Below are 25,461 nucleotides of genomic sequence, written 5' to 3' on the forward strand. Positions count from 1 at the left end.
GTAAATCAGACAAAAACTATTAGCTATAGTAAGTAATTATGTTTTCCAGTTTAATTGCCAATCTAATGATAACTTGTGGTAAGTTCCTTTTGTAACTGTTTTATATATTTCACTTGCTTTATAGTATAAGACCAAAACATAGTCCTGTGAGAAATGATTATAGACTTTTTGGGTTATGTATAAGTTACAGTAAATGAAAATTTTGTCAACATATTCTTGTTTATTTTTATTTTACAGGTAATACTAATAGAATTCTTACCGAAATATCCCATATTTCGACCTGACTGAGGGATTTTATTCAGTCACTTCTGTTTTACCTGTCATTTCCTACCCTTAGTGCCTTGTAGATGATTTTGGAATGAAGATGGTCTCCTTTGCTGTGTTCAATTTATTCTTTATAACGGTAGAATATTCTCCTCACACTTTTCATTTGTGTTGGTTTAAGAAGAAATTTTGCACATCCTTTTTGTTGTTGTTAAATGAGGCTTGTATTTTGCACTGTCAATTTTTAAATAAATACACACACACACGTGTGTGTGTATATGTATATATGTATATATATATATATATATAGTTGCCACTAAATATAACATCAGTGCAGGTGTTTAAAAAACAAAAACATGTTCTGAGCATGCTGCCTTATAATTTTCATACTTACTGTTTCTAAATAGGCATCATTTTTCTAGGCTATTTAATGCTCTGTAATCCCTTACTGAACATACATAAATAAGCTTTTGGTAGCTTTTAGAAACGGTTTTACTCTTACCTGCTTTTAAAGGACATGCAATTAATAGCACTGGTTTTGTCCTGCACTTTGCTTAATTATCACTTATGTTAGTGGATAAAATATTTAAACTCCTAAAGACCTGTAAATATTGTTTCTTTGCATAAAGTAAAAAAAAATGTGATATGCCATGGTTTACAGAATGTACTGTTATTCTTAATGTATTGCCAACAATTCTGCATAAATTTTAATGTGAATGAAGTTTGCAAGCATCCTTTTGAATGTATAGATTGTTAACATGCTGTGTTATGGCAAAGCCATAATAAGTATGTTAAAAATTTCAGGTGTGGGCAGGATGGCCCTTTGTAATGAGAAGATTAAAATTGAAATCATTGTCTGAGACCTTCTGCATTGCACCTGAAACCAAGAACCTTATCTTTCCGTTTAGTTCAGTATGTCCCCTTTTGTCCTCCACTTACAAAAGAATTCATTTGACATCTGACACATTTCACAGCCTCACTCTCCTCATTTATTTCCCTCTATGTATCCTTTTCTTCACTTGGAAATGTGCAGGATTATGACCTTTAAGGGTTGTCTCAAGTTTCAGATGTCTTAGAAAGTATCTAGACCCCACCCCCAGGAAAGCCACTGCTAACCCGTTTCTGGAGTTATGATCCACTTTGAGAAAGAGAGAGAGCTAATTGAAAAGCTCTACCTAAAGTGGCAGATTCATAATTGATTAAATACTCTTAATCCTCATTTTGGGGATCTTTTTTAAAGGTTTGGATGTTATTAATGAGGAAAGGCAATAATTTAACAAAAATATTTTAGTTTCTAAATTAGCCACACATGCAGCCTTTTCATTGGTATGTACATATTTCTCTATTTCTCTTCACCTTGGAATAAGAGCAGACACACTTAATTCTTCTAGAATTTGAGTTTTTAACCTAATGAAAACTTTACAGTGCATTAATTCAACTGCAAATTATGCCTGTATGCAGACACTATTTGTAATTTGTAGTGCTGAAAATAAAAGTACCTGAGACTGAATAATATTTTATTTATTATTTTAGTCTTAACTGCTATTAGTTAGCTTTTTTAGGCAAACATTCATCCCAGTGAAGAGAGCAATCATTTTTTTATACAAGGCCTTTTAAAGCCACTTTTAAAATTTATGCCTAATTTGAAATCCGCAGTCCTGGACCAGTAAAAGAAAAGGGGAAAAAAATAGATTTTTGATATGTGATTATAATTGCATGAACAACTTTTCCATCTCTCTCTGTAGAACCCTGTTACCCCCATGCCACCTAGAATCTCTAACTTTTAATATATTGTGTGTGCCTGCAAATATCATTTGTCTGTCTGCTGAAAAATTGAAGGTGCATTTTTATAGACAAAGTGGAAACCTCTGAAAATGTATACCAAATGTCTCGTTTTATAGATAAGTTCGGGGAAAAATTGTATCTGTGGTTTATGTTCCAGCTAGTATCATCAGGTTTATGTTTCAAATTGTGACAGTTTAATACCAAAATTGATTTCCAGCATAATACAAAATTTCTAATTATCACTGATAGAATAATTACTTTGAGTCAACCCTTGTAATTTCATTTTTTTCCTGTAAACTTAGAATTTGGCCATATGATGGTCATAGTAATTTTTTCTGCCATGTATAGATCACACTTGTTTTGCTCAAAGAACAGCAGGAAGTGGTGAATTGTTTCTATAAAACTAATGTTGAGACAGGAATAGAGTGCATCTGGAGATAACAGAGTATATAATTCAAGTTACAGTAGTATTTGTCATAAAAAACATTTACCAGCATGTGTAAACTTAATTTTAAAATCTATTCTAATAACTCTTAAATTTATTATCTTATTATTCATTATGCTGATTGACTTATTTTCTTGAACTACTCAGAAAATACCCAATTTTTTTTCTTTCTTCTATGACTGCTTTTTCAAGCTCTTTTCCTTTGCAGGGGACTGATTAGCAGTTGAGTATTTTTGAGTCCTTCAAGAGATTTGTTTTCTTTTCAGTGATATTGGCAGCAGTGAATGCTGAAATGACAGAGTACACTGTGGACATTAATTTCTCCCTCACTGACTTTTTTTCTTATATCCTCAGGATAGAACACATCAAGTTAATGAAGTATTTTTGTGCTAATTGTTTTTAGATTAAAGAAACAAATTTGAGTTTTCTTTGTTATATAATATTCATTTATGAAACCTGCTATGGATGTTTCCAGAGAAAATAACATGTATCTACTGAAGTATATAAATCTTACAAAGTTTAGAGGTTACAAGTTAAAACTGTTCCTTCTCTGACTTTCCATTATGCATCTCTACCCCCATAAATTGTGTATAAAATGAAATAAGCTTTAACATTTTTCAGCTATTCTTTGATTCTTTCTACCCTCTATGTTAATCTAGGAAGAAACCATTGTAGTCAAATGTTAGAAGTAGATGGAGAAGTGCCTTGTTGTCTTTGAATAAAGATAGCATTTTATGTTGAAGGAAGCAGAACAAATGAATTGGTATATCATTCCATTAAAACCATCCTTTTCAGCTAAGTATAATATAAGAATATTTTATTAGTAATTGTATTTCTTCTATTTCTTATTTAAAGCCTATTTCCTGGGTTTTCCCCAATCATGAAATATGTTAGTGACAAAATATTACAGAACAGAAGTATCAGTCACTTATAAACCTAGGATAATTCTAATACTAGTAAACATGTAATTTAACATGGTCCTGAAAAAACAATAGTCTTTGATTGAAGCTCTACTAAAGCCTACTGAAGTATTTAACACACACACTGTTCATGTTATCATGACCTATAAACACTAATGTCTGATCAGTTAATCAAACTGTTACTATCTAGCACTCTACCATTTTAATGAAATTTATTCTTGTTTTATCATAGTTTGAGTGAAGTTCCATAACATTTGTAAGCCTTCAAACAAATGGGTTTTTTTTTAAATGTAAAATCTCTTTTAAAATCATTAGCATTTTAATTTTGTTTATGAATTACCACTCAAAAAATCAGACCTCACTACTTAAAGCCTCCAAACAGTTTTTTTATTAGAATTGACTATATTGACCTGAGAGGGTATATGGAAATTTGTATACACCCATTTAATTGGAACAGTTTCACATAGTGGGAATACTTTTTGCTAATTTGATAATAAGATGCTTAGATTCACTGAAATTAAGTCCTCTTATGCTTATAAAATTCTACTTTAATCCATTGTGTAACAATTGTTAAATCCTTTGGGTTACTTTAAATGATGAACTATTGGAAAATTTTCCATAGAAAGTGAATAATGAATAGATTTTATTAATAATACCTGTCCATGTAATATGTGGAATATATATATGTGTGTGTGTGTGTATTATATATACACATCTTCCTATATTACCCCCAGTTTCTCTTTTCCTGATTCTGAGCCAGCCTTTTCATTTTTATGATGGCAACCTGGGAATATGTTCCATTTTCTGTGGAATTTTTCAGATTCATACTATATGAGGAAATGATCTAATGTGCTCCAGGCAAGTCACGTACATTACATGTTAGTCTCTTCATCTGTAAAATCATGAGATTGAACCTAGAGCTGTACAGAAAATTAGAGGTCACCTGACATTCTGTGATACTAGGAATCCTTAGGAAATTTTTACTCTACAGAATCTCAGAATGATTTTTCTCAAATCTACTACCCTTCATGGAAATTCTCACAGTGCCTTGCACACAATAAAAGTTTGATTTGCCAACAGGCACCTAGCTGGTATGTGTTCATATCATACAGACTCAAAGAACCTGATGCCTGTGAGATCTCAGCACCTCCGTGGTGATAAGAATGATTGTAGTTTCCCTAGGAACTGAGGACTGAGGTCTATGGGCTTTACCTATGTGGAATCTGACTATATATGCAGTTGGTACCTGAGCAAGAATTATGGCTGCAACAGTTGTGGAGGTATGGTAAGACCCACCTTGACATTGATGTGAAAGAGAATTTTATATCCCATCCAATATCTGCTTCAGTGTCTTAATTATTTCCATATCCTCAAAAACATCTGTTGGAACAAGTTAATAATATTAGAAAGGAAAGTGATATAGAAGTCAAACCCAAGTCACTTCTGGTTTAATTCTTAGCTCTGCTGCTTAATTCTTCTGTACCTCATGTCCTCATGGTGAAAGTGGGGACAATAATCTGGACCTACCTCACAGGGGAATTGAGGATTTTTTCATATATAAATGTGCTTTTGAAATTGACTGAAGGATGTGTTGTATATCATGATTTTGTAATTTCTAAATAGAGTCCTTTAAATCTATGTTGTTATGTTTCCTTTCTCAGTCAAACCTTACAGAATGAGTATTGCAATTAATCTAGTTTTGGTAGTAATTTTGTTATTAACAAAGTGTTATTAACACGTGTTAACATGGATAATTGTGTTATAATTGTGTTATATTGTGTTATAATACTTGATTTAGGGGAGGAAAAGCACATGGATATAAACCAGTGGTTCTCAACTTGAGGCAGATGAAAATAGCAGTGGGGTCATCCTTGAACCTTTTTCAGTATTTCAAAAAGTATCTAGAAATCATACGTTTACCCATAACATTCCTACTGCACAAGCCAACTAAGACAGAATTTTTACACATTTTGTTTATATTTCTTCAATTCTAACACTGGTTATCTATATTGATCAGAAACTGTGAATGGTGGTTAGGCTTTTAATTATTTTTTCAAATGAGAAAGCCTATTGTTATATGCAATTTAATAAATAAAATACTTGAAAATATGGGGAAAGAATAGTAAAGGAATCTTTATGGCAGAAATGTTGGGAGCCACTTTCATAAAGGAACTGAAATTATTTGACCTCCACAGGTTGCTTACCTAGTCCCTAAATAATGAAATGCTAAAGTATGTGTGTGTGTTTTGGCTAGATTGGGCTATATAACTTTAGGTTAGAATTTGCCTTCAGTTTTTTTCTGATTCAGGATGATATAATTGAGCTAATTTATCTGGGTGTATATGTGTAAATCATACATATACACACATACAGGATTGCAAGTGTGAAAAGCGTTACAATGTCGTCTTCTAGCATTGGAGTAAACACCAATTTCTGAGTCTCAAAGTAGTTCTGTGTATAAAGTCAACATGAAGTCAATTATTACCTTAAGCAATAATTTCTCAAATGTTTCTTTTATTCCTGCTTATTTTGTTTGCTTTGATCTTTGCTTAATTTTTTAATTTTTCATTTTATAGTAAGCAAATAGTATAAAATTGATTTAATGCCTGGACTTTGAAACCAGTTACAAATGTTTGAAATTATATGATCTACAAGCTAGTTTGCCATCCTTGAACTAACCTTGTACAAATGCGAGTCAGCTGCAAAAACGGGAAATCCTGCTAGAAGGTGGGCACTGATCAAAATATCTATCTGAAAAACCTAGGATTTCTACTTTGGGGCAGAGGATTCCTGTTGAGACAGTTTTACCAGAAAAGGGTAAAAGTGAATGTGTCCATTTAAGCCAAGAACTTTCATGCATCTTTTATTGTTATATAGCCTGTGGAATGAATAATTTTTTCTCCCTTGAGTTCCGGAGTGACTCTCCTGGAAAAACTCAACCTATATACAGCTGTGCCAAAAGGAAGGATACCTGCCTCTGAAACTTTCACTGCTGCTTCTGTCGTTGTTCAATTGTCAGATATTAAATTTTATTATCTCAGGATGCAAAATTACAATAAAGTGCAAATCTGTTAATGAACTCTATATTCTTTGGTGCATCTTCCTTCTTCCGTCCCTGCTTTCATCTTTATAAGGTAACTAAGGATTCCTTTTAAAATGTTTGTTTTGTATATTGCCTCCTCCCACATTTGCTAGTGTTATGTCTAATACTGTTAAGTAATTCATGCTCTCTGTTGGTTTTGTGGGCCTTTGTTGTGCCCAGTGTTTGGCATTTGACTAAGTAAGAATTTGTTTCTAAACAACTTTGCATTCACCTTGCATGCCTATGAATTTATGAATTATAAAAATAAAGTACAAGTGAATTTCCACCATACTAAGCATAATGTTTTAATGCAAGAAATGTTGAAATGTGAAGCTACTTGGCAAAACTTTTGACTCTTGTTAGCAGACTATATGACACTAAGTGTTAACTCAAGGTGGTTAACATGCAATACTAGATTTTTAAAAACTTATTCCAAACTTCTACAAATTTAGCAAAACAGCAAAATGTAACATAACAAGAAAAACTGTTTAATGTTTCCCAGTATCTTTGTCAATTGTATTGAACATTTCAAAGACTATAAATTTCAAAATGTTAAATTGAAGATGACACACTTAAACCTACAGAGAAGTTTCATGTTTTGTTTTAAAATTCTTTTTCGAAATGTTACTATATGGGTGGATAAAGATCTATACTTTTCATTGATAATTTCTTGGATGTGGTATAGGATGTGCTATGTAAGAAATACTTTACATTGCATTTTATATTATTGAGGGCAGAGCCAGGCCTTTAAATCTGCCATTAAATAATATTTAACAGTTTATGGGATACTTCACTTACCTAAATGTAGGAAATTCTCTGCGGAATAGAAAATTCTCCAGTTGTAACTACCGTAAATCTGAGTTGGTATCCCTGTTTTATCACCCAAGTGACCTCTAGCAAAAACCAGGTCATTTAGTCTGATTTTATCCATCATCCCCAAGGTAGGAGGTTGGGTTAGAGCAAGGTTGCAAACTAAACTATAACCAGTTCTCAGATACACGTCTTTTTGACCTGCAGAATTTTTTTTCACACATTTTGAATTAGTTGTCAGCACTTAAGTGATTTCATGTAGAAAACCAGATTTCTGTCTTCGTGCGAAATTCCACATGTGAACAGTCAGCAAGAGCTGAGTAGCAACCTGCCCCTTTTCGATGGAGTATTCATTTTTTCTTTTTGTCTTTTTTTAATGATTGATAAATTTGACCACATACAGTTGAAGCAAAGTTGATCTTTATACATACCACAAGCAAAGACAATGACAACAAATGGGTGTGGGGAGCATTTCTGCAAATACATGTGTAATAAGAATATGGACATCAGCATTACTTATTATAAGAACAGAACACTTGGAAAATAAAGCCATTAAGGGGGACCAAGTAAGTAAATTTTGGTACATTTACACAATGCAATGCTATCAATTTGTGTTTTGACTTTTATTTTTAATTGAAGTATAGTTGGTTTACAATGTGGTATTAGTTTCTGGTGTACAGCAAAGTGATTCAGTTATATGCATGTATACTTTTAATTTTTTTATTATATACACATTTTCAGATTCCTTTCCATTATAGATTATTACAAGATATTGATATAATTCCCTGTGCTATACAACAGGATCTTGGTGTTTTATATATAGTGGGTATAAGTTCATTTCAAGCTCTGAATTTATGTCTCCCCACGCCCCCACTTTCTCCTTTGGTAACCATAAGCTTGTTTTCTATGTCTGTGAATCTGTTTCTGTTTTATAAGTAAGTTCATTGATATAATTTTTTTTAGATTCCACATATAAGTGATATATTTGTCTTTGTCTGACTTTACTTAGTATGTTAATCTCTAGGTCCATCCACGTTGCTGCAAATAGCACTATTTCATTCTTTTTATAACTGTATGTATATTACCACATCTTTATCCATTCATCTGTCAATGAACACTTAAATTGCTTCCATGTCTTGGCTATTGTAAATAGTACTGCTATGAACATTGAGGTGCATGTGTCTTTTTGAAGTAGAGTGTTCTTTGGATATATGCCCACGAGTGGGATTGCTGGATCATATGGTAACTCTGTAGTTTTTTAAGGAACCTCCATACTGTTCTCCATGGTAGCTGTACCAGTTTACATTCCTGCCAACAATTTAGGAGAGCTCCCTTTTCTCCAAACCTTTTCCAGCATTTATTCTTTGTAGACTTTTTGATGATGGCCATTCTGACTGGTGTGAGATTGGAGCATTTATTTTCTGTTTTTCCAGTGTAATACTATTCTTTCTTGTCTCTCTGAAACTCAGATTATTTTGTTTGTCTTACGATGTAGTTGAAAAGGAAGCAATATATTTCTTGAACCCATATCTCTTTCAAAATTGAGGAAAAGATTCAGACCATGGTAGCTGCTTGTATTATTCAATATTCATTTGGTTGGAGGTATGGAGAGAGTGCCTTGTTTGTGGAAGGGAAGTGTTTTCTTACTAATGACCTATGTGGATGAAAAATGTCACCTGCCATATCAGTAAACAAAGGAGGATGTTGCAGCCTGCAAGCCAGCAGCCACTGCAGCCACCCCCAACTGTGCATCCTGAGGTGATTAACAATGGAGAAAAGCAGGATACTGGCGCTACGAGTTAAGGTGCATATCAAAAGAGTGATTTTGATGTGCCCATACGCACAAAAGCACCTAATTCATTAACTTTAGATGTCTGGTTTTCTTTAATTAACCTGATTTTTTTTTTTAAATTTAAAGTTCCAGCTACCTGGTTTTTATTGCAAAACTCCTGCTCCCTTTCAGAACAGTCCCTCAGAGCTACCTGAGAGGCTGTCTTCTGGGGTTAAGGCCTCAATTTTGTCCACCAAATAAAACAATTCTCAACTGTTAGGTTGTGCATTTTTTTAGTTGACCCCTACTGCATTCATTGATGTTACCTAGTAATAATGGACGCTTGATTCCATAAACTAGATGATTGTTACAGCCTCATTTAAATCTGACATTCTGAGTGTCCATGAGATGATTTTGTGACATAGGTGTATTTAAGATTATTTTGCCTTTGAGGCAAATTGTTTATGATGACGAAGTGATGGTGTTAATAAAACTGACCAAGCTTCCAAACAATAGCATCAAAGACCTCATCTAGTGAAACACAGCCACAAGCAGGGAGGACCAACACGTTATTTTAGAACTGATCTTTACTTCATAACTTTCAACAAAGTTTTGTCATGCACCCAAAGCAGCACCTTCCTTGTTATCCTCGAGAGTAACATTGCCTAAGGTGATACCACCGTGTTAAGAACTCTAGGTAAGAATCTATAAAACCTGTCCTGTGTTTTGTTTAGATAGGACTACTGATTTTTTTGTTCATTTTTACTATGTTGAACCAAAATTATATTAATTTTTTTAAAAAATTCAGAAAAACATTTCAAGAGTAAGTTAGATTCAATATGTTCAGATAATGCAACCAGAACTAAATCAGTTTATGCTTAAATAAGGATCTGTATTAGGGTGTGATGGATGGAAAATATGGCCATTAAGGTTAGTTTTTCTTTATTATAAAAATACTTGCATCTACTAGAAAATATATGAAATAGAAGTATAAAGAAGAAAATTAAAATCTCCCACAATTTTACTATATACTACATTTTTATGTATATGTGTATATAATTAAAACTTTTCAAAGTATGCTGCTTTTACACCTTAATATTTTCCCATATCAATATATGCTCTTTGAAACTAATATCAGAACAATGTCTGAATATGCCATAATTTATTAATTTCACTTTGTTTGGTATTTAGTCTGTTTTCAGTGGTTCATGTATTATAAATAATGACTTCATGAGTATCTTTATACATAAATCTTAACCTGAATCTGATCCTTTGGATATATTTTTATGAATGGATTATAGAGTGAAACGGTTGAAGTCTTTTTTTTTAATTATGTAAGTATGATAACATTTACAGGAGACTTGGAAAATACATACAGTTAAATATAGTTCCACTCTATATTGCAATTATTTTTAAAGTAAATTCAGATTTTTAGTTGGAGTTTCAATAACAAACTCTCAAAAATTAATAGAATGAATATACAGAGAAGTAGAAGGATATAGTAGACCTAAAAAGCACTGTGAACCAATTCAGCATAATTAAGATTTATACAATTTTCACACAACGGTAGGATACAAATTCTATTCTAGTTCCTATAGACTATAAACTAGGAGACACTGGAACATATTTAAAGACATAAAACAAGAGGCAAAAATTTAATGGTCTAAAGATATTGAAATCATACAGTCTGTTCTCTTTATCACTGTGGAATTATGTTAGAAATCAATATCAAAAGATATTTGAAAATAACCCACACGTTTTCAAGTGCAATGTACCATTTACCAAGAGAGATTCTTTAATTTAGCCATCAAAAGCCTAAATAAAGTTAGACTGGAAGAAAAAAAAAAGGAGGGTGATTGTGAAGAAGAAATCATTTAAATGAGAAATTAGTATCCAAATGAGAAATTAATATTAAAGATACTTTAAACAAAATTCCATAATTGGAAATTAAATGTCCACTTTTAAATGATGAGTGTATCTAAGAAGACAAAGAAAATTGGAAGATATTTGTAATAGAATAAAAATTTTAAAATTTACCAGAATTTGTTGCATGTAGCTGAAGCTGCTCAATGCAATTAAATACAATGTGGAGTCTTGAATAAGGTATGAAAATAAATAATGGACACTAGCAAAATTTTGTGCAGTTTGAACAAATTTGTACTTAATAATTCTGTATCACTTGTTAATTTTGGGGTTTTCTTTTTACAACATAGCATTTCTTTATATTCTCAGAATTGGATTAGAAGTTTCAAGCCTCATTCAAATTTTTTTAAATCACTAAGATAATAAATTTTCTAGACTTTGAGCAGTAATACTAGATGCCAAAATACATGAAACTATATCAAAGTTTCCAGTGAATACGGATTAGAAATCTAGCATTCTATTCATACTAAGTCAAATAAGTGGAATCAAAATGTCATGAATTTTTTAGCTAGGCAAAAATTCATAAATTTATTAAAATATATATTATGCATTATATATATATATATATATATATATATACACAAAAAAAAAAAAAACTTTTCTACTGTGTTTGATAAAGGCTTGAGAAAGAACAACAGCAACCAAAAGAGATGGAGAAATTGGAAAACAAAATTCTATTATTTTCTGTTGACCAATCATGTTACATTGGTATGCGAATGATAGTTACATAATCACAACAGTAAAAGATGTTTATCAGATTTCAGTCAATAGCCAGACAAAAAATAAAAGATAATTGCAATTGCAAACTGTAATGGAAACATGATTAACCTAACAATATAAAATAATTACATACAATTTAGGGGGTTAAATAGAGTGACATGGTAAGTGGACGTGCATATATGCACATGTTCTCATCTGTCCAGCCAGTCTATTTCTTTTGGTTGGTGTGTTTGATCTATTTGTTTGCAGTTAAGGTAATTATCGATATGTGTGATCCTATTACCATTTTCTTAGTTGTTCTGGATTTATTTTGTGTGGGTCTTTCCTTCTCTTGTGTTTCCTGCCTAGAGAAGTTTCTTTAGTATTTTTTGTAAAGCTGGTTTGGTTATGCTAAATTTTCTTAACTTTTGCTTTCCTGGAAAGCTTTTGATTTCTCTATCAAACCTGCCAACCCACACCTTTGTAGGAGACCCTCCAACACTCACAGGTAGGTCTAACTCAATCTCCTGTGGGGTCATTGCTCCTTTCCCCTGGGTCCTGGTGTGAACAATGTTTTGTATGTGCCCTCCAGTAGAGGAGTCTCTTGCTTTCCCCAGTCGTGTGGAAGTCTGGTCTTCAAGGTAAGATTTCCTGAGGATCCCCAGTCCCTTTGTTGGATTCCCAGGCTGGGAAGCCTGACAAGGGGGTTCAGAACCTTCACAACAGTGGGAAAACTTACTTGGTATTATTGTTCTCCAGACTGTGGATCACCCACCTGGCAACGAATTTTAATTTTATCATGTCTGTGCCCCCTCCTACCATCCCATTAGAGTTTCTTTTTTGTAATGGACTTGGAGTAGCTTTTTTTTTTTTTGGTGGTTTCCAGCATCCACCTTTCAACAGCTATTCAACAGTTAGTTGAGATTTTGGTGTTCTCATGAGGAGATTAGCACAAGTCCTTCTACTCCACTATCTTGAACTGGAAACTCAGAGTTGAAGTTTTTATAGCTCTTTTATTTTAATTAATTTATTTATTTTAATTGGAGGCTAATTACAATGTTGTGGTGGTTTTTGCCATACATCGACATGAATCAGACGTGGGTGTACAAGTGTCCCACCATCCTGAACCCCCCTCCCACCTCCCTCCCCACCCATCCCTCTGGGTTGTCCCAGAGCACCAGCTTTGAGTGCCCTGCTTTATGCATCAAACTTGCACTGGTCATCTATTTACATATGGTAATATACATCTTTCAATGCTATCTCTCACTTGGTCCCACCCTCGCCGTCTCCCAAATAGACCAAAAGTCTGTTCTTTACATTGTGTCTCTTTTGCTGTCTTGCATATAAGGTGGTTGTTACCATCTTTCAAATTCCATATATATATGCATTAATATACTATATTGGTGTTTCTCTTTCTGGCTTACTTCACTCTGTATACAAGGCTCCAGTTTCATCCACCTCATTAGAATTGTCTCAAATACGTTCTTTTTTAAATAGTTGAGTAATATTCCCTTGTGTATATTTACCACTACTTCCTTATCCATCTGATGGACATCTAGGTTGCTTCTATGTTGTAGCTATTGTAAACAGTGCTGCAGTGAACATTGGAGTACATATGTCTCTTTCAATTCTGCTTTCCTTGGTGTGTATACCAGCAGTGGGATTCCTGGGTCATATGGCAATTCTATTTCCAGTTTTTTAGGAATCTTATCTCTCTTCTCCATAGTGGCTGCACTAGTTTGCATTCCCACCAACAGTGTAAGAGGGTTCCCTTTTCTCCAGACGCTCTCCATCATTTATTCTTTGTAGACTTTTTGACGGCATCCATTCTGACCAGCATAAGAAGGTATCTCATTGTTTTGGTTTCCATCTGAGCATCTTTCCATATGTTTGTTAGCCATCTGTATGTCTTCTTTGGAGAAATGTTTGTTTAGTTCTTTTCTGACTTTTTGCTTGGGTCTTTCTTTTTCCTGGTATTGAGCTACATGAGCTACTTATATCTTTTAGAGATTAATTCTTTGTCAGATGTTTCATTTCCTATTGTTTTCTCCCGTTCTGAAGGCTGCCTTTTCAACTTGCTTATACTTTCCTTCATTGTACAAAAGCTTTTAAGTTTAATTAGGCCCCATTTGTTTATTTTAGTTTTTATTTCCATTACTCTGGCAGGTGGATAATAGAGGATCTTACTGTGATTTATGTCAGACAGTGTTCTGTCTATGTGTTCCTCTAAGAGTTTTATACTTTCTGGACTTATATTTAGATCATTAATCCAATAGAATGAGAAAGACTAGAGATTTCTTCAAGAAAATTAGAGATACCGAGGGAATATTTCATACAAAGATGGACACAATAAAGGACAGAAATGGTTTGGACCTAACAGAAGCAGAAGATATTAAGAGAAGGCAAGAATAGACCAAAGAACTGTACAAAAAAATATCTTCACTGCCCAGATAATCACAATAGTGTGATCACTCACCTAGAGCCAGACATCCTAGAATGGGAAGTCAAACGGGCCTTAGGAAGCATGACTACAAACAAAGCTAGTGGAGGTGATGGAATTCCAGTTGAGCTATTTCAAATCCTAAAAGATGGTGTTGTGAAAGTGCTACACTCAATATGCCAGCATATCTGGAAAACTCAGCAGTGGCCACAGGACTGGAAAAGGTCACTTTTCATTCCAATCCCAAAGAAAGGCAATACCAAAAAAAATGCTCAAACTACTGCACAACTGCACTCATCTCACATGCTAGTAAAGTAATGCTCAAAATTTTAGAAGCCAGGTTCAACAATACATGAACCGTGGACATCCAGATGTTCAAGCTGGTTTTAGAAAAGGCAGAGGAACCAGAGATCAAACTGCCAACATCCTCTGGATCACTGAAAAAGCAAGAGAGCTCCAGAAAAACATCTATTTCTTCTTTATTGACTATGCCAAAGCCTTTGACTGTGAGGATCACAATGAACTGTGGAAAGCTCTGAAAGAAATGGGAATACCAGACCACCTGACCTGCCTCTTGAGAAATCTGTATGCATGTCAGGAATCAACAGTTAGAACTGGACATGGAACAACAGACTGGTTCCACATAGGAAAAGGAGTATGTCAAGGCTGTATACTGTCACCCTGCTGATTTAACTTCTATGCAGAGTACATCATGAGAAACGCTGGGCTGGATGAATCACAAGCTGGAATCAAGATTGCCAGGAAAAATATCAGTGACCTCAGAAAGGCAGAAGACACCACCCTTATAGCAGAAAGTGAAGAAGAACTAAAGAACCTCTTGATGAAAGTGAAAGAGGAGAGTGAAAAAGTTGGCTTAAAGCTCAACATTCAGAAAACTAAGATGATGGCATCTGGTCCCATCACTTCATGACAAATAGATGGGGAAATAGTGGAAACACTGGCTGATGTTATTTTTTGGGGCTCCAAAATCACTGCAGATGGTGATTGCAGCCATGAAATTATAAGACGCCTACTCCTTGGAGGGAAAGTTATGAGCAACCTGGACAGCATATTAAAAAGCAGAGACATCACTTTACCAACAAAGGTCCATCTAGTCAAGGCTATGGCTTTTCCAGTAGTCATGTATGGATGTGAGAGTTGGACTATAAAGAAAGCTGAGCACTGAAGAATTGATGCTTTTGAACTGTGGTGTTGGAGAAGACTCTTGAGAGTCCCTTGAACTGAACTAGTCCATCGTAAAGGAGGTCAGTCCTGAGTGTTCATTGGAAGGACTGATGTTAAAGCTGAAACACCAATACTTTGGCCACCTGATGTGAAGACCTGACTCATTTGAAAAAACCCTGATGCTTGGAAAGATTGAATGCGGGAGGAGAAGGGGATGACAGAGGATGAGATTGTTGGATGACATCATGGACTCAATGGACATGAGTTTGAGTAAACTCCAGTAGTTGGTGATGGACAGGGAGGGCTGGTGTGCTGCAGTACATGGAGTCACAAAGAGTCGGATATGACTGAGTGACTGAACTGAACTGAACTGAATCCATTTTGAGTTTATTTTTGTGTATGGTATTAGAAAGTGTTCTAGTTTCATTCTTTTACAGGTGGTTGACCAGTTTTCCCAGAACCACTTGTTAAAGAGATTGTCTTCTATCCACTGTATATTTTTGCCTCCTTTGTGAAAGATAAGGTGTCCATAGGTGTGTGGATTTATCTCTGAGCTTTATATTTTGTTCCATTGATCTATATTTCTGACTTTGTGCCACTACCATACTGTCTTGATGACTGTAGCTTTGTAGTATAGTCTGAACTCAGGCAACCTGATTCCTCCAATTCCATTCTTCCTTCTCAAGTTTATCTTGACTATTCGAGGTTTCTAGTGTTTCCATACAAATTGTGAAATTGTTTGTTCTAGTTCTATGAAAAATAACATTGGTGGCTTGATAGGGATTACATTGAATCTATAGATTGCTTTGGGTAGTATACTCATTTTTCACTATATTGATTCTTCCAATCCACGATGGTATATTTCTCCATCTATTTGGGTCCTCTTTGATTTCTTTCACCAGTGTTTTATAGTTTCCTATGTAAAGGACTTTTTTTCTTTAGGTAAATTTCTAAGTATTTTATTCTTTCCATTGCAATGGTGAATGGGATTATTTCCTTAATTTTCTGTCTGTTTTCTCATTGTTAGCATATCAGAATGCAAGGGATTTCTGTGTATTAATTTTATATCCTGCAACTTTAGTATATCCATTGATTAGCTCTAATAATTTTCTGGTAATGTCTTTAGGACTTTCTATGTAGAGAATCATGTCATCTGCAAACAGTGAGAGTTTTACTTCTTCTTTTCCAAACTGGATTCCTTTTATTTCTTTTTCTTCTCTGACTGCTGTGGCTAGGACTTCCAAAACTATGTTGAATAGTAGTGGTGAGAGTGGGCACCCTTGTCTTGTTCCTGATTTTAGAGGAAATGCTTTCAGTTTTTCACCATTGAGGATAATGTATGCTGTGAGTTTATCGTATATGGTTTTTATTATGTTGAATTATGTTCCTTATATGCCTTATTTCTGGAGAGTTTTTATCATAAATGGATGTTGAATTTTGTCAAAGGCTTTCTTTGCATCTATTGAGATAATCATGTGGTTTTTAATCTTTCAATTTATTAATATGGTGTATCACATTGATTGATTTGTGAATATTGAAGAATCCTTGCATCCCTAGGATAAAGCCAACTTGGTCATGATGTATGATCTTTTTAATATGTTGTTGGATTCTGTTTGCTAGAATTTTGTTGAGGATTTTTGCATCTATGTTCATCAGTGATATCAGACTGAAGTTTTCTTTTTTGTGTGGCAGCTTTGTCTGGTTTTGGTATTAGGGTGATGGTGGCCTCATAGAATGAGTTTGGGAGTTTGCCTTCCTCTGCAATTTTCTGGAAGAGTTTGAGTAGGATAGGTGTTAGCTCTTCTCTAAATTTTCTTTATAGCACTTATATGTAGTTCATGGGCTTCCTGGATGGCTGAAATGGTAAAGAATCTTCTGCCTGCAATGCAAAGTTCACAGGAGATGCGAGTTCAATCCCTGGGTTGGGAATATTCCCCTGGAAGAGGAAATGAATACTACTAGGCAAGAATACACAGAAGAACTGTACAAAAAAGATCTTCATGACCCAGATAATCACAATGGTGTGATCACTCATCTAGAGCCAGACATCCTGGAATGTGAAGTCAAGTGGCCTTAGAAAGCATCACTACAAACAAAGCTACAAGAGGTAATGGAATTCCAGCTGAGCTATTTCAAGTCCTGAAGGATGATGCTGTAAAAGTGCTTCACTCAATATGTCAGCAAATTTGGAAAACTCAGCAGTGGCCACAGGACTGGAAAAGGTCAGTTTTCATTCCAATCCCAAAGAAAGGCAATGCCAAATAAGGCTCACACTACCACACAATTGCACTCATCTCACACGCTAGTAAAGTAATGCTCAAAATTCTCCAAGCCAGGCTTCAGCAATACGTGAACCGTGAAATTCCAGATGGTCAAGCTGGTTTTAGAAAAGGCAGAGGAACCAGAGATCAAATTGCCATATCTGCTGGATCATCAAAAAAGCAAGAGAGTTCCAGAAAAACATCTATTTCTGCTTTATTGACTATGCCAAAGCCTTCGACTGTGTGGATCACAATAAACTGTGGAAAATTCTGAAGGAGATGGGAATACCAGACCACCTGACCTGCCTCTTGAGAAACCTGTATGCAGGTCAGGAAGCAACAGTTAGAACTGGACATGGAACAACAGACTGCTTCCAAATAGGAAAAGGAGTATGTCAAGGCTGTATATTGTCCCCCTGCGTCTTTAACTTATATACAGAGTACATCATGAGATGTACTGGGCTGGAAGAAGCACAAGCTGGAATTAAGATTGCCGGGAGAAATACCAATAACCTTAGATGACACCACCCTATGGCAGAAAGTGAAGAGGAACTAAAAAGCCTCTTGATGAAAGTGAAAGGGGAGAGTGAAAAAGTTGGCTTAAAGCTCAACATTCAGAAAACTAAGATCATGGCATCTGGCCCCATCACCTCATGGGAAATAAATGGGGAGACAGTGGAAACAGTGTCAGACTTATTTTTGGGGGCTCCAAAATCACTGCAGATGGTGACTGCAGCCATGAAATTAAAAGATGCTTACTCCTTGGAAGGAAAGTTATGACCATCCTAGATAGCATATTAAAAAACAGAGACATTACTTTGACAACAAAGGTCCGTCTGGTCAAGGCTATGGTTTTTCCTGTGGTCATGTATGGATGTGAGAGTTGGACTGTGAAGAAAGCTGAGCACCGAAAATTTGATGCTTTTGAGCTGTGGTGTTGGAGAAGACTCTTGAGAGTCCCTTGGACTGCAAGGAGATCCAACCAGTCCATCTTAAAGGAGATCAGTCCTGGGTGTTCATTGGAAGGAGTGATGCTGAAGCTGAAACTCCAATACTTTGGCCACCTCATACGAAGAGTTGACTCATTGGAAAAGAGCCTGATGCTTGGAGGGATTGGGGGCAGGAGGAGAAAGGGACGACAGAGGTTGAGATGGCTGGATGGCATCACCGACTCAATGGACATGAGTTTGAGTAAATTCCAGGAGTTAGTGATGGACAGGGAGGCCTGGCGTGCTGAGATTCATGGGGTCGCAAAGAGTCGGACATAGGTGTGAGTGAGGTATTAAAGTCTACCACTATTATTGTGTTACTGTTAATTTCCCCTTTCTCACTTGTTAGCATTTGCCTTACATATTGCTGTTCTCCTATGTTGCATGCATATATATTTATAATTGTTATATCTTCTTCTTGGATTGATCCTTTGATCATTATGTAGTTTCCTTCTTTGTCTCTTTTCACAGCCTTTATTTCAAAGTCTATTTTTTCTGATATGAGTATTGCTACTACTGCTTTCTTTTGGTCTCCATTTGCATGATATATGGGATTCCCTGGTGGCTCAGACGGTAAAGCATCTGCCCGCAATGCAGGAGACCTGGGTTCGACCCCTGGGCCAGGAAAATCCCCTGGAGAAGGAAATGACAACCCACTTCAGTACTCTTGCCTAGAAGATTCAATGAATGGAGGAACCTGGTGGGCTACACTCCATGGGGTCGCAAAGAGTCAGACACAACTGACTGACTTTACTTTCTTTCTTTTCTTTCTTTCTTTGTGTGATATAGCTTTTTCCAGCATTTCACTTTCAGTCTGAATGTGTCCCTAGTTTTGAGGTGGGTCTTTTGTAGACAGCATATATAGGGGTCTTGTGTTTTTATCCATTCAGCCAGTCTTTGTCTTTTGGTTGGGGCATTCAACCCATTTACATTTAAGATCATTATTGATAAGTATGGTCCCATTGCCATTTACTTTGCTGTTTTGGGTTTGAGTTTATAAACCTTTTCTGTTTCCTGTCTAGAGAGGATCGTTTAGCATTTGTTGAAGAGCTGGTCTGGTGGTGCTGAATTCTCTCAGCTTTTGCTTGTCTGTAAAGCTTTTGATTTCTCCTTCATATTTGAATGAGATCCTTGCTGGGTACAGTAGTCTGCGCTGTAGGTTTTTCTCTTTCATCGCTTTAAAGATATCATGCCATTCCCTTCTTGCTTGAAGAGTTTCTATTGAAAGATCAGCTGTTATCCTTATGGGGATCCCCTTGTGAGTTATTTGTTGTTTTTCCCTTGATGCTTTTAACATTTGTTCTTTGTGTTTGATCTTTGTTAATTTGATTAATATGTGTCTTGGCGTATTTTGCCTTGGGTTTATCCTGTTTGGGACTCTCTGGGTTTCTTGGACTTGGGTGGCTATTTCCTCCCCCATTTTTGGGAAGTTTTCAACTATTATCTCCTTAAGTATTTTCTTATGGTCTTTCTTTTTCTCTTCTTCTTCTGGGACTCCTATGATTTGAATGTTGGGGCGTTTAACATTGTCCCAGAGGTCCCTGAGGTTGTCCTCCTTTCTTTTAATCATTTTTTTTTCCTCTCTGCTTCATTTATTTCCACCATTCTATCTTCTTCCACCTCACTTTTCCTATCTTCTGCCTCAGTTATTCTACTGTTGGTTCCCTCCAGAGTGCTTTTGATCTCAGTTATTGCATTATTCATTATTAATTGACTCTTTTTTATTTCTTCTAGGTCCTTGTTAAACTTTTCTTGTATCTTCTCAATCCTTGTCTCCAGACTATCTGTAACTCCATTTTGTTTTCAAGATTTTGGATCATCTTTACTATCATTATTCTGAATTTTTTTTCATGTAGACTCCATATCTATTCCTCTTTTGTACAGTTTGGTGAGCTTTTATCATGTTTCTTTACCTGCTGAATAATTATCTGCCTTTTCATCTTGTTTAGGTTACTGCATTTGGGGTGGCCTTTCTGTATGCTGGAAGTTTGTGGTTCCTCTATATTGTGGAGGAGGTTCCTCCCTGTGGGTGGGATTGGATGAGTGGCTTGTCAAGGATTCCTGGTTAGGGAAGCTTGCGTCCATGTTCTGGGGGGTGGAGCTGGATCTCTTCTCTCTGGAGTGCAATGAAGTGTCCAGTAGTGAGTTTTGAGGTGTCTGGGTTTGGTGTGACTTTTGGCCACCTGTATTTTTGTGCTCATTGTTATGTTCCTGTGTTGTTGGAGAATTAACTTGGTATATCTTGCTCTGAAACTTGTTGGCTCTTGGGTGAAGCTTTGTTTCAGTGTAGGTATGGAGGCTTTTGGATGAGCTCCTGTTGATTAATGTTCCCTGGAGTCAGGAGTTCTCTGGTGTTCTCAAGTTTTGGATTTAAGCCTCCTGCCTCTGGCTTTCAGTATTATTCTTACAGTAGCCTCAAGACTTCTCTATCCATACAACACAGTGATAAAACATCTAGGTTGATGACAAAAAGTTTCTCCACAGTGGGGGACACCCAGAGAGGTACACAGAGTTACATGGAGAATAGAAGAGGGAGGAGGGATAGAGAGGTGACCAGGAGGAGAAGAGAGGGAATCAAAAGGAGAGAGAGCAATCTAGCCAGCAATCAATTCCCTATTTGCTCTCCACGGTCTGGAACACTCAGAGAGCTTCACGGAGTTCCATAGAAAAGAGAAGAGGGAAGAAGGAGATAGAGGTTACCAGGAGGAGAGGAGGGGGACCCAAAAGGAGAGAGACCAATCTAGCCTGAGATCAGTTCCCTAAGTGTTCTCCACAGCCCGGAACACCCAAAGAGATTCACAGAGTTAAATAGAGAAGAGAAGGGGGAGGGAGGAGTTAGAAGTGACCTGGGGAAGAAAAGGAAAGTCAAAAAGGGGGAGAGCAATCAAGCCAGTAATCACACTCCTAAGTAAAAATGGGTACTGAAGATTGGTTTCTTAAAGATACAGCATTGTTTACAAATACCAAAAAGCAAAGATTAAAAATCTAGAGCAGAGTTTAGACTTTCAAATATACAATATTAACAAAACAAAATCACAAAAGTTATTTTAAAAAACATGAAATTTGCTTTAAAAATAGGGCCTTTTTTTGCAAGGTAATAGTAGTTTTAAAAAATGAAAATTAAAGGAGTAATAAAGGACTTAAATATTTTTTAAATTTTAATTAAAAAATAATAGTAAAATATATCTAGGAATTTCTCTGGAGCTGTTGAGGGCAGTGTGGGGTCAGTTCAGTTTCAGATAGTTCCTTGTTCCAGCTTATACTTCTTCTCAAAGTCTATAGGTCCCTTCCAATGTAGCCAATGCTAAGTACAGGGTTTTAATCTGTTGCACCTATCAGTTCCAAAGCAGTTCCCTCTTCTTTGTTTACTTTGGTTTCCTCTGTTTGCAAGTCTCTTCAGTATCCAACTTCTGCCCTCACACAAGGGAGTGAAGATGGTCATTTATTTAGGCTCACTTGTTCAATTGTGCTGCGGGGAGGGAGGAACACTGCAAACAAATATCACTGGCGTGTGTGGGGAGTGTTCACTGTGTCTGGGCCACACTGGGTTTGCCCCTGCTCATGGGTGTGTGTGCTTTCCCTGTCTATACTGCTCAGGCTCCAGGTTGCTCTGCAGGGGAACTGTCTAAGGCGGGCCCTGGGTTTCGTGCACTTCCCAGGTCTAAGCTGATCAGGTTCAGGTTCTCGGGTACTCCGCAAAGGCAAAGACTCTGTTGGACCTGCGTTTTGTGCCCTTCACAGGTCTGAGCAGCTCAGGAGACCAGGTGCTTGGTGAGTGCACACCCCCCTGGTGGGGTGGTGCGTCTTATCACCTCCCCTGTCCCAGCTGCTTGGTGTCCTGGGTGTGCAGCGGAGGCACCATCTCAGGTGTGCCATGTGTTGTCTTCTGGAGAGCTGATCTCTGGCTGCAACCCTCCCGGCAGATGTTAACAGTCCAGAATCCCAGGAAGTCTTGGTTAGCTACTGGAGGCCTACTTGCAGTTTGGTAGAGGATGCCGTCTTTGGGGCCGAGTTTGCCCCTTGCCTTTTGGCTCTGGCTGTCACCCGCCTGCCTCCTTGCCTTTGGCGGGGGATGGGCCTGTCCGCTGCTGTCTAGCTCTCCTCTGGTATTTGCTCAGTCCTTTGTTCTGTGAGCGGGCCTGGCAGTGCCTTAGGTTAGAGCTTTTTGTGGGAAAGTTCTCTCTCTCTCTCCTCTTTTCTCTCTCTCTCTCTCTCTCTGGCTATCCCACGGTTTGAGTTGCTATCTCAGGTTAGCTCCCTCAGATTGCCCTCAGGGCTTTCAGGCCCAGTCCTTACCCTAAGCAATATAGCCCGCGCCTCCCTGTTCAGCCCCTGCTTGCTGGTGGTGGACGTGAGTGTCTGGGCTACTTCTTCACTGGGAGTTGCAGTTAGGCACAAAATCTGTGGATTTTATTTATTTACTTTTTCCTCCCAGTTATGTCGCCCTCTGAGATTCCAAAACCCCCCACAGACCCGCCAGTGAGAGGGTTTCCTAGTGTTTGGAAACTTCTCCTTTTATGACTCCCTCCCTGGGACAAGTCTCCATCCCTCACTCTTTTGTCTTTTAATCTTTTATATTTTGTCCTACCTGCTTTCAAAGGCTGCCTTTCTGGGAACCTGGTGTCCTCTACCAGCATTCAGAAGTTGTTTTGTAGTATTTGCTCAGCGTTCAAATGATTTTTCGATGAATTTGTGAGGGAGAAAGTGATTTCCCCATCTTATTCCTCCGCCATCTTAGGACTGCCTCTCTCTGTCCATAGTTTTTATGGAACTCTATCAGATCTAATCCCTTGAATCTATTTGTCACTTTCAGTGGATAATCATAAGGGATTTGATTTAGGTCATACCTGAATGGTCTAGTGGTTTTCCCTACTTTCTTCCATTTAAGTCTGAATTTTGCAGTAAGGAGTTCATGAACTGAGCCACAGTCAGTCCCAGTCTTGTTTTTGCTGAATGTATGGAAGTTCTACACCTTTGGCTACAAAGAATATAATCAATCCGATTTCAGTATTGACCATCTGATGATGTTCATGAGCATCTCTTGTGTTGTTGGAAGAGGGTATTTGCTATGACCAGTATGTTCTCTTGGCAAAACTCTGTCAGCCTTTGTCCTGCTTCATTTTGTACTCCAAGGCCAAACTTGCCTGTTACTCCAGGTATCTCTTGACTTTCTACTTTTGCATTCCAGTCCCCTATGTCATAGTGACATAGTAGTTTACATTTCCAGTTACTTAGTAGCTCTTTAATCTAGAGTTTAATTCATTTTACCTCTCAAAACCTGTTTCCTCATTAATATTACCATATTAATAGTACCAGATTATCAGTATTCTTGTAAGAATTCAGTGAGACAATATATGTAAGTGCTTAGCCCATAGTCTGACATAAAGCAAAAACTTAATTAATAAATGTTAGACATTCTTACATAGTTTGTGGGTGACTGTACAGTATGATAGAGAGAACACGGGTCCAAGTATATTTTTTAAGGCCAGGATTCTAGTCCTGCCTTTTCTATTTACTAACTGTGAGAAAGGCAACCTGGGCTTCAGTTTTTCTACTGTCAAATAAGAGATTTTGGGGTTTCCCTGGTGGTCCAGTGGTTAGGCCTCCATGCTTCCACTGCAGGGGGCACAGGTGTGATCCATGGTAGGAGAACTAAGATTCCACAAGCCATACAGCATGCCCCAAAAAGAGACACAGAGAGACTTCAAGTTTTCATAATGTTTTTTCCAGTTCTAAAATCTTATCCCAATATTATTGTATACATTGTAAGACCACCGTATACATCTTTCCAAGTTCTTTATGTGAAACTTTTGTTTGTTAAAATTATTCATTTGAAAACTACTGTATTCTATGAATTTGAAGAATCTCTTGGCTCTCTCTTGATTGAACTGGTCATCTTAAGTGACCCACTAAACAGCTGTCAATTCCACAGAAGAAAACAGATCTCTATAAACACAAAGATAACTCCTTGGGACCTCAGCCAGAAGCCAAATGAAGGACAAAGCTTATCTGACCTTAGCAGACTACAGTCTGACAGGATCTAGCATTTAGTTACATCTATAGGATATGTAGATATCTATAAGTTGGTATGTTTCTGTACAAGTTTATATATTTTTGGCATTTTTATATCACCTTCATTATCTGGTGGTTTCCTTTCATACCATCTAGTAACCATCCCTGAGGTATTTCTCCTAATATGGATAAATGAGGCTCAAAGAAAGTTAATTTGCTGCTCAGTGTAACACAAAGTCAGATTAGAATGTTGAGCTATGTAGACTTGGATTCATTACTTAGGCCACATCATAAACCTTTTAAGTTTTGACATTAACACTTTTCCAACACTGGGTTCCCTCCAACATGGAGCAATATTCTGACAAACACTATCTTTATATTTAGAATGACTTCCCTGTATTTTCCCCAAACCTATACATCTTAACTCTTTAGTGAAGATTTTATTGACCACTCCATGTAAAAGAAGTCTTCCTTGTAACACTCTGTCTGTCCCACTCCTTTGACACTTAATTAGCAATTATTTATAATATATGCTATTTATGCATGTATCTGTATTCCCTATTATTTTTTTTTTAAATCTTTTTTCTGGGGGAGGAAATACACATGTGTTTATCATGGAATGTAGGTAGAATTTTAATCAATAGTAACAGGAGAAAGATATAATAATGATGAGAAAATTAGTTAAACTTTTGGGAGAATTATAATACATATGATTCCTATACATTACTTAGCACAGCAAAACTCAGGTAAATTTAAAAGTCAAAATGTAAAGAAATAAAATGAAAAATGAAGTAAATATTGATAAATGTATATTGGATGGTGATACACAGATTTTTTTTTAATTGAAGTATAGTTGATTTATAATATATTAGTTT

The 25,461-nt window shown here is 36.4% G+C and overlaps 1 protein-coding gene across 5 annotated transcripts in view; it reads left to right on the top strand.

The window, feature by feature from the left end:
* Window positions 1-6,498, top strand: part of CHIC1 (cysteine rich hydrophobic domain 1) — a 43,205-nt gene extending 36,707 nt beyond the window's left edge. For all 5 annotated transcript variants that reach the window (XM_070461957.1, XM_070461956.1, XM_070461958.1 and 2 more), the window contains one exon: window positions 238-6,498. Coding sequence is in view for 4 of the 5 variants with exons in the window: in XM_070461956.1 (XP_070318057.1) it covers window positions 238-288 (51 nt within the window). In the remaining variant the exon portion in view is untranslated. The remainder of the gene's footprint in view (window positions 1-237) is intronic.
* The last annotated feature ends 18,963 nt before the right edge of the window (window positions 6,499-25,461 follow it).

Source organism: Odocoileus virginianus, chromosome X (genome assembly GCF_023699985.2).
Source record: "Odocoileus virginianus isolate 20LAN1187 ecotype Illinois chromosome X, Ovbor_1.2, whole genome shotgun sequence".
Lineage (NCBI taxonomy): Eukaryota > Metazoa > Chordata > Mammalia > Artiodactyla > Cervidae > Odocoileus > Odocoileus virginianus.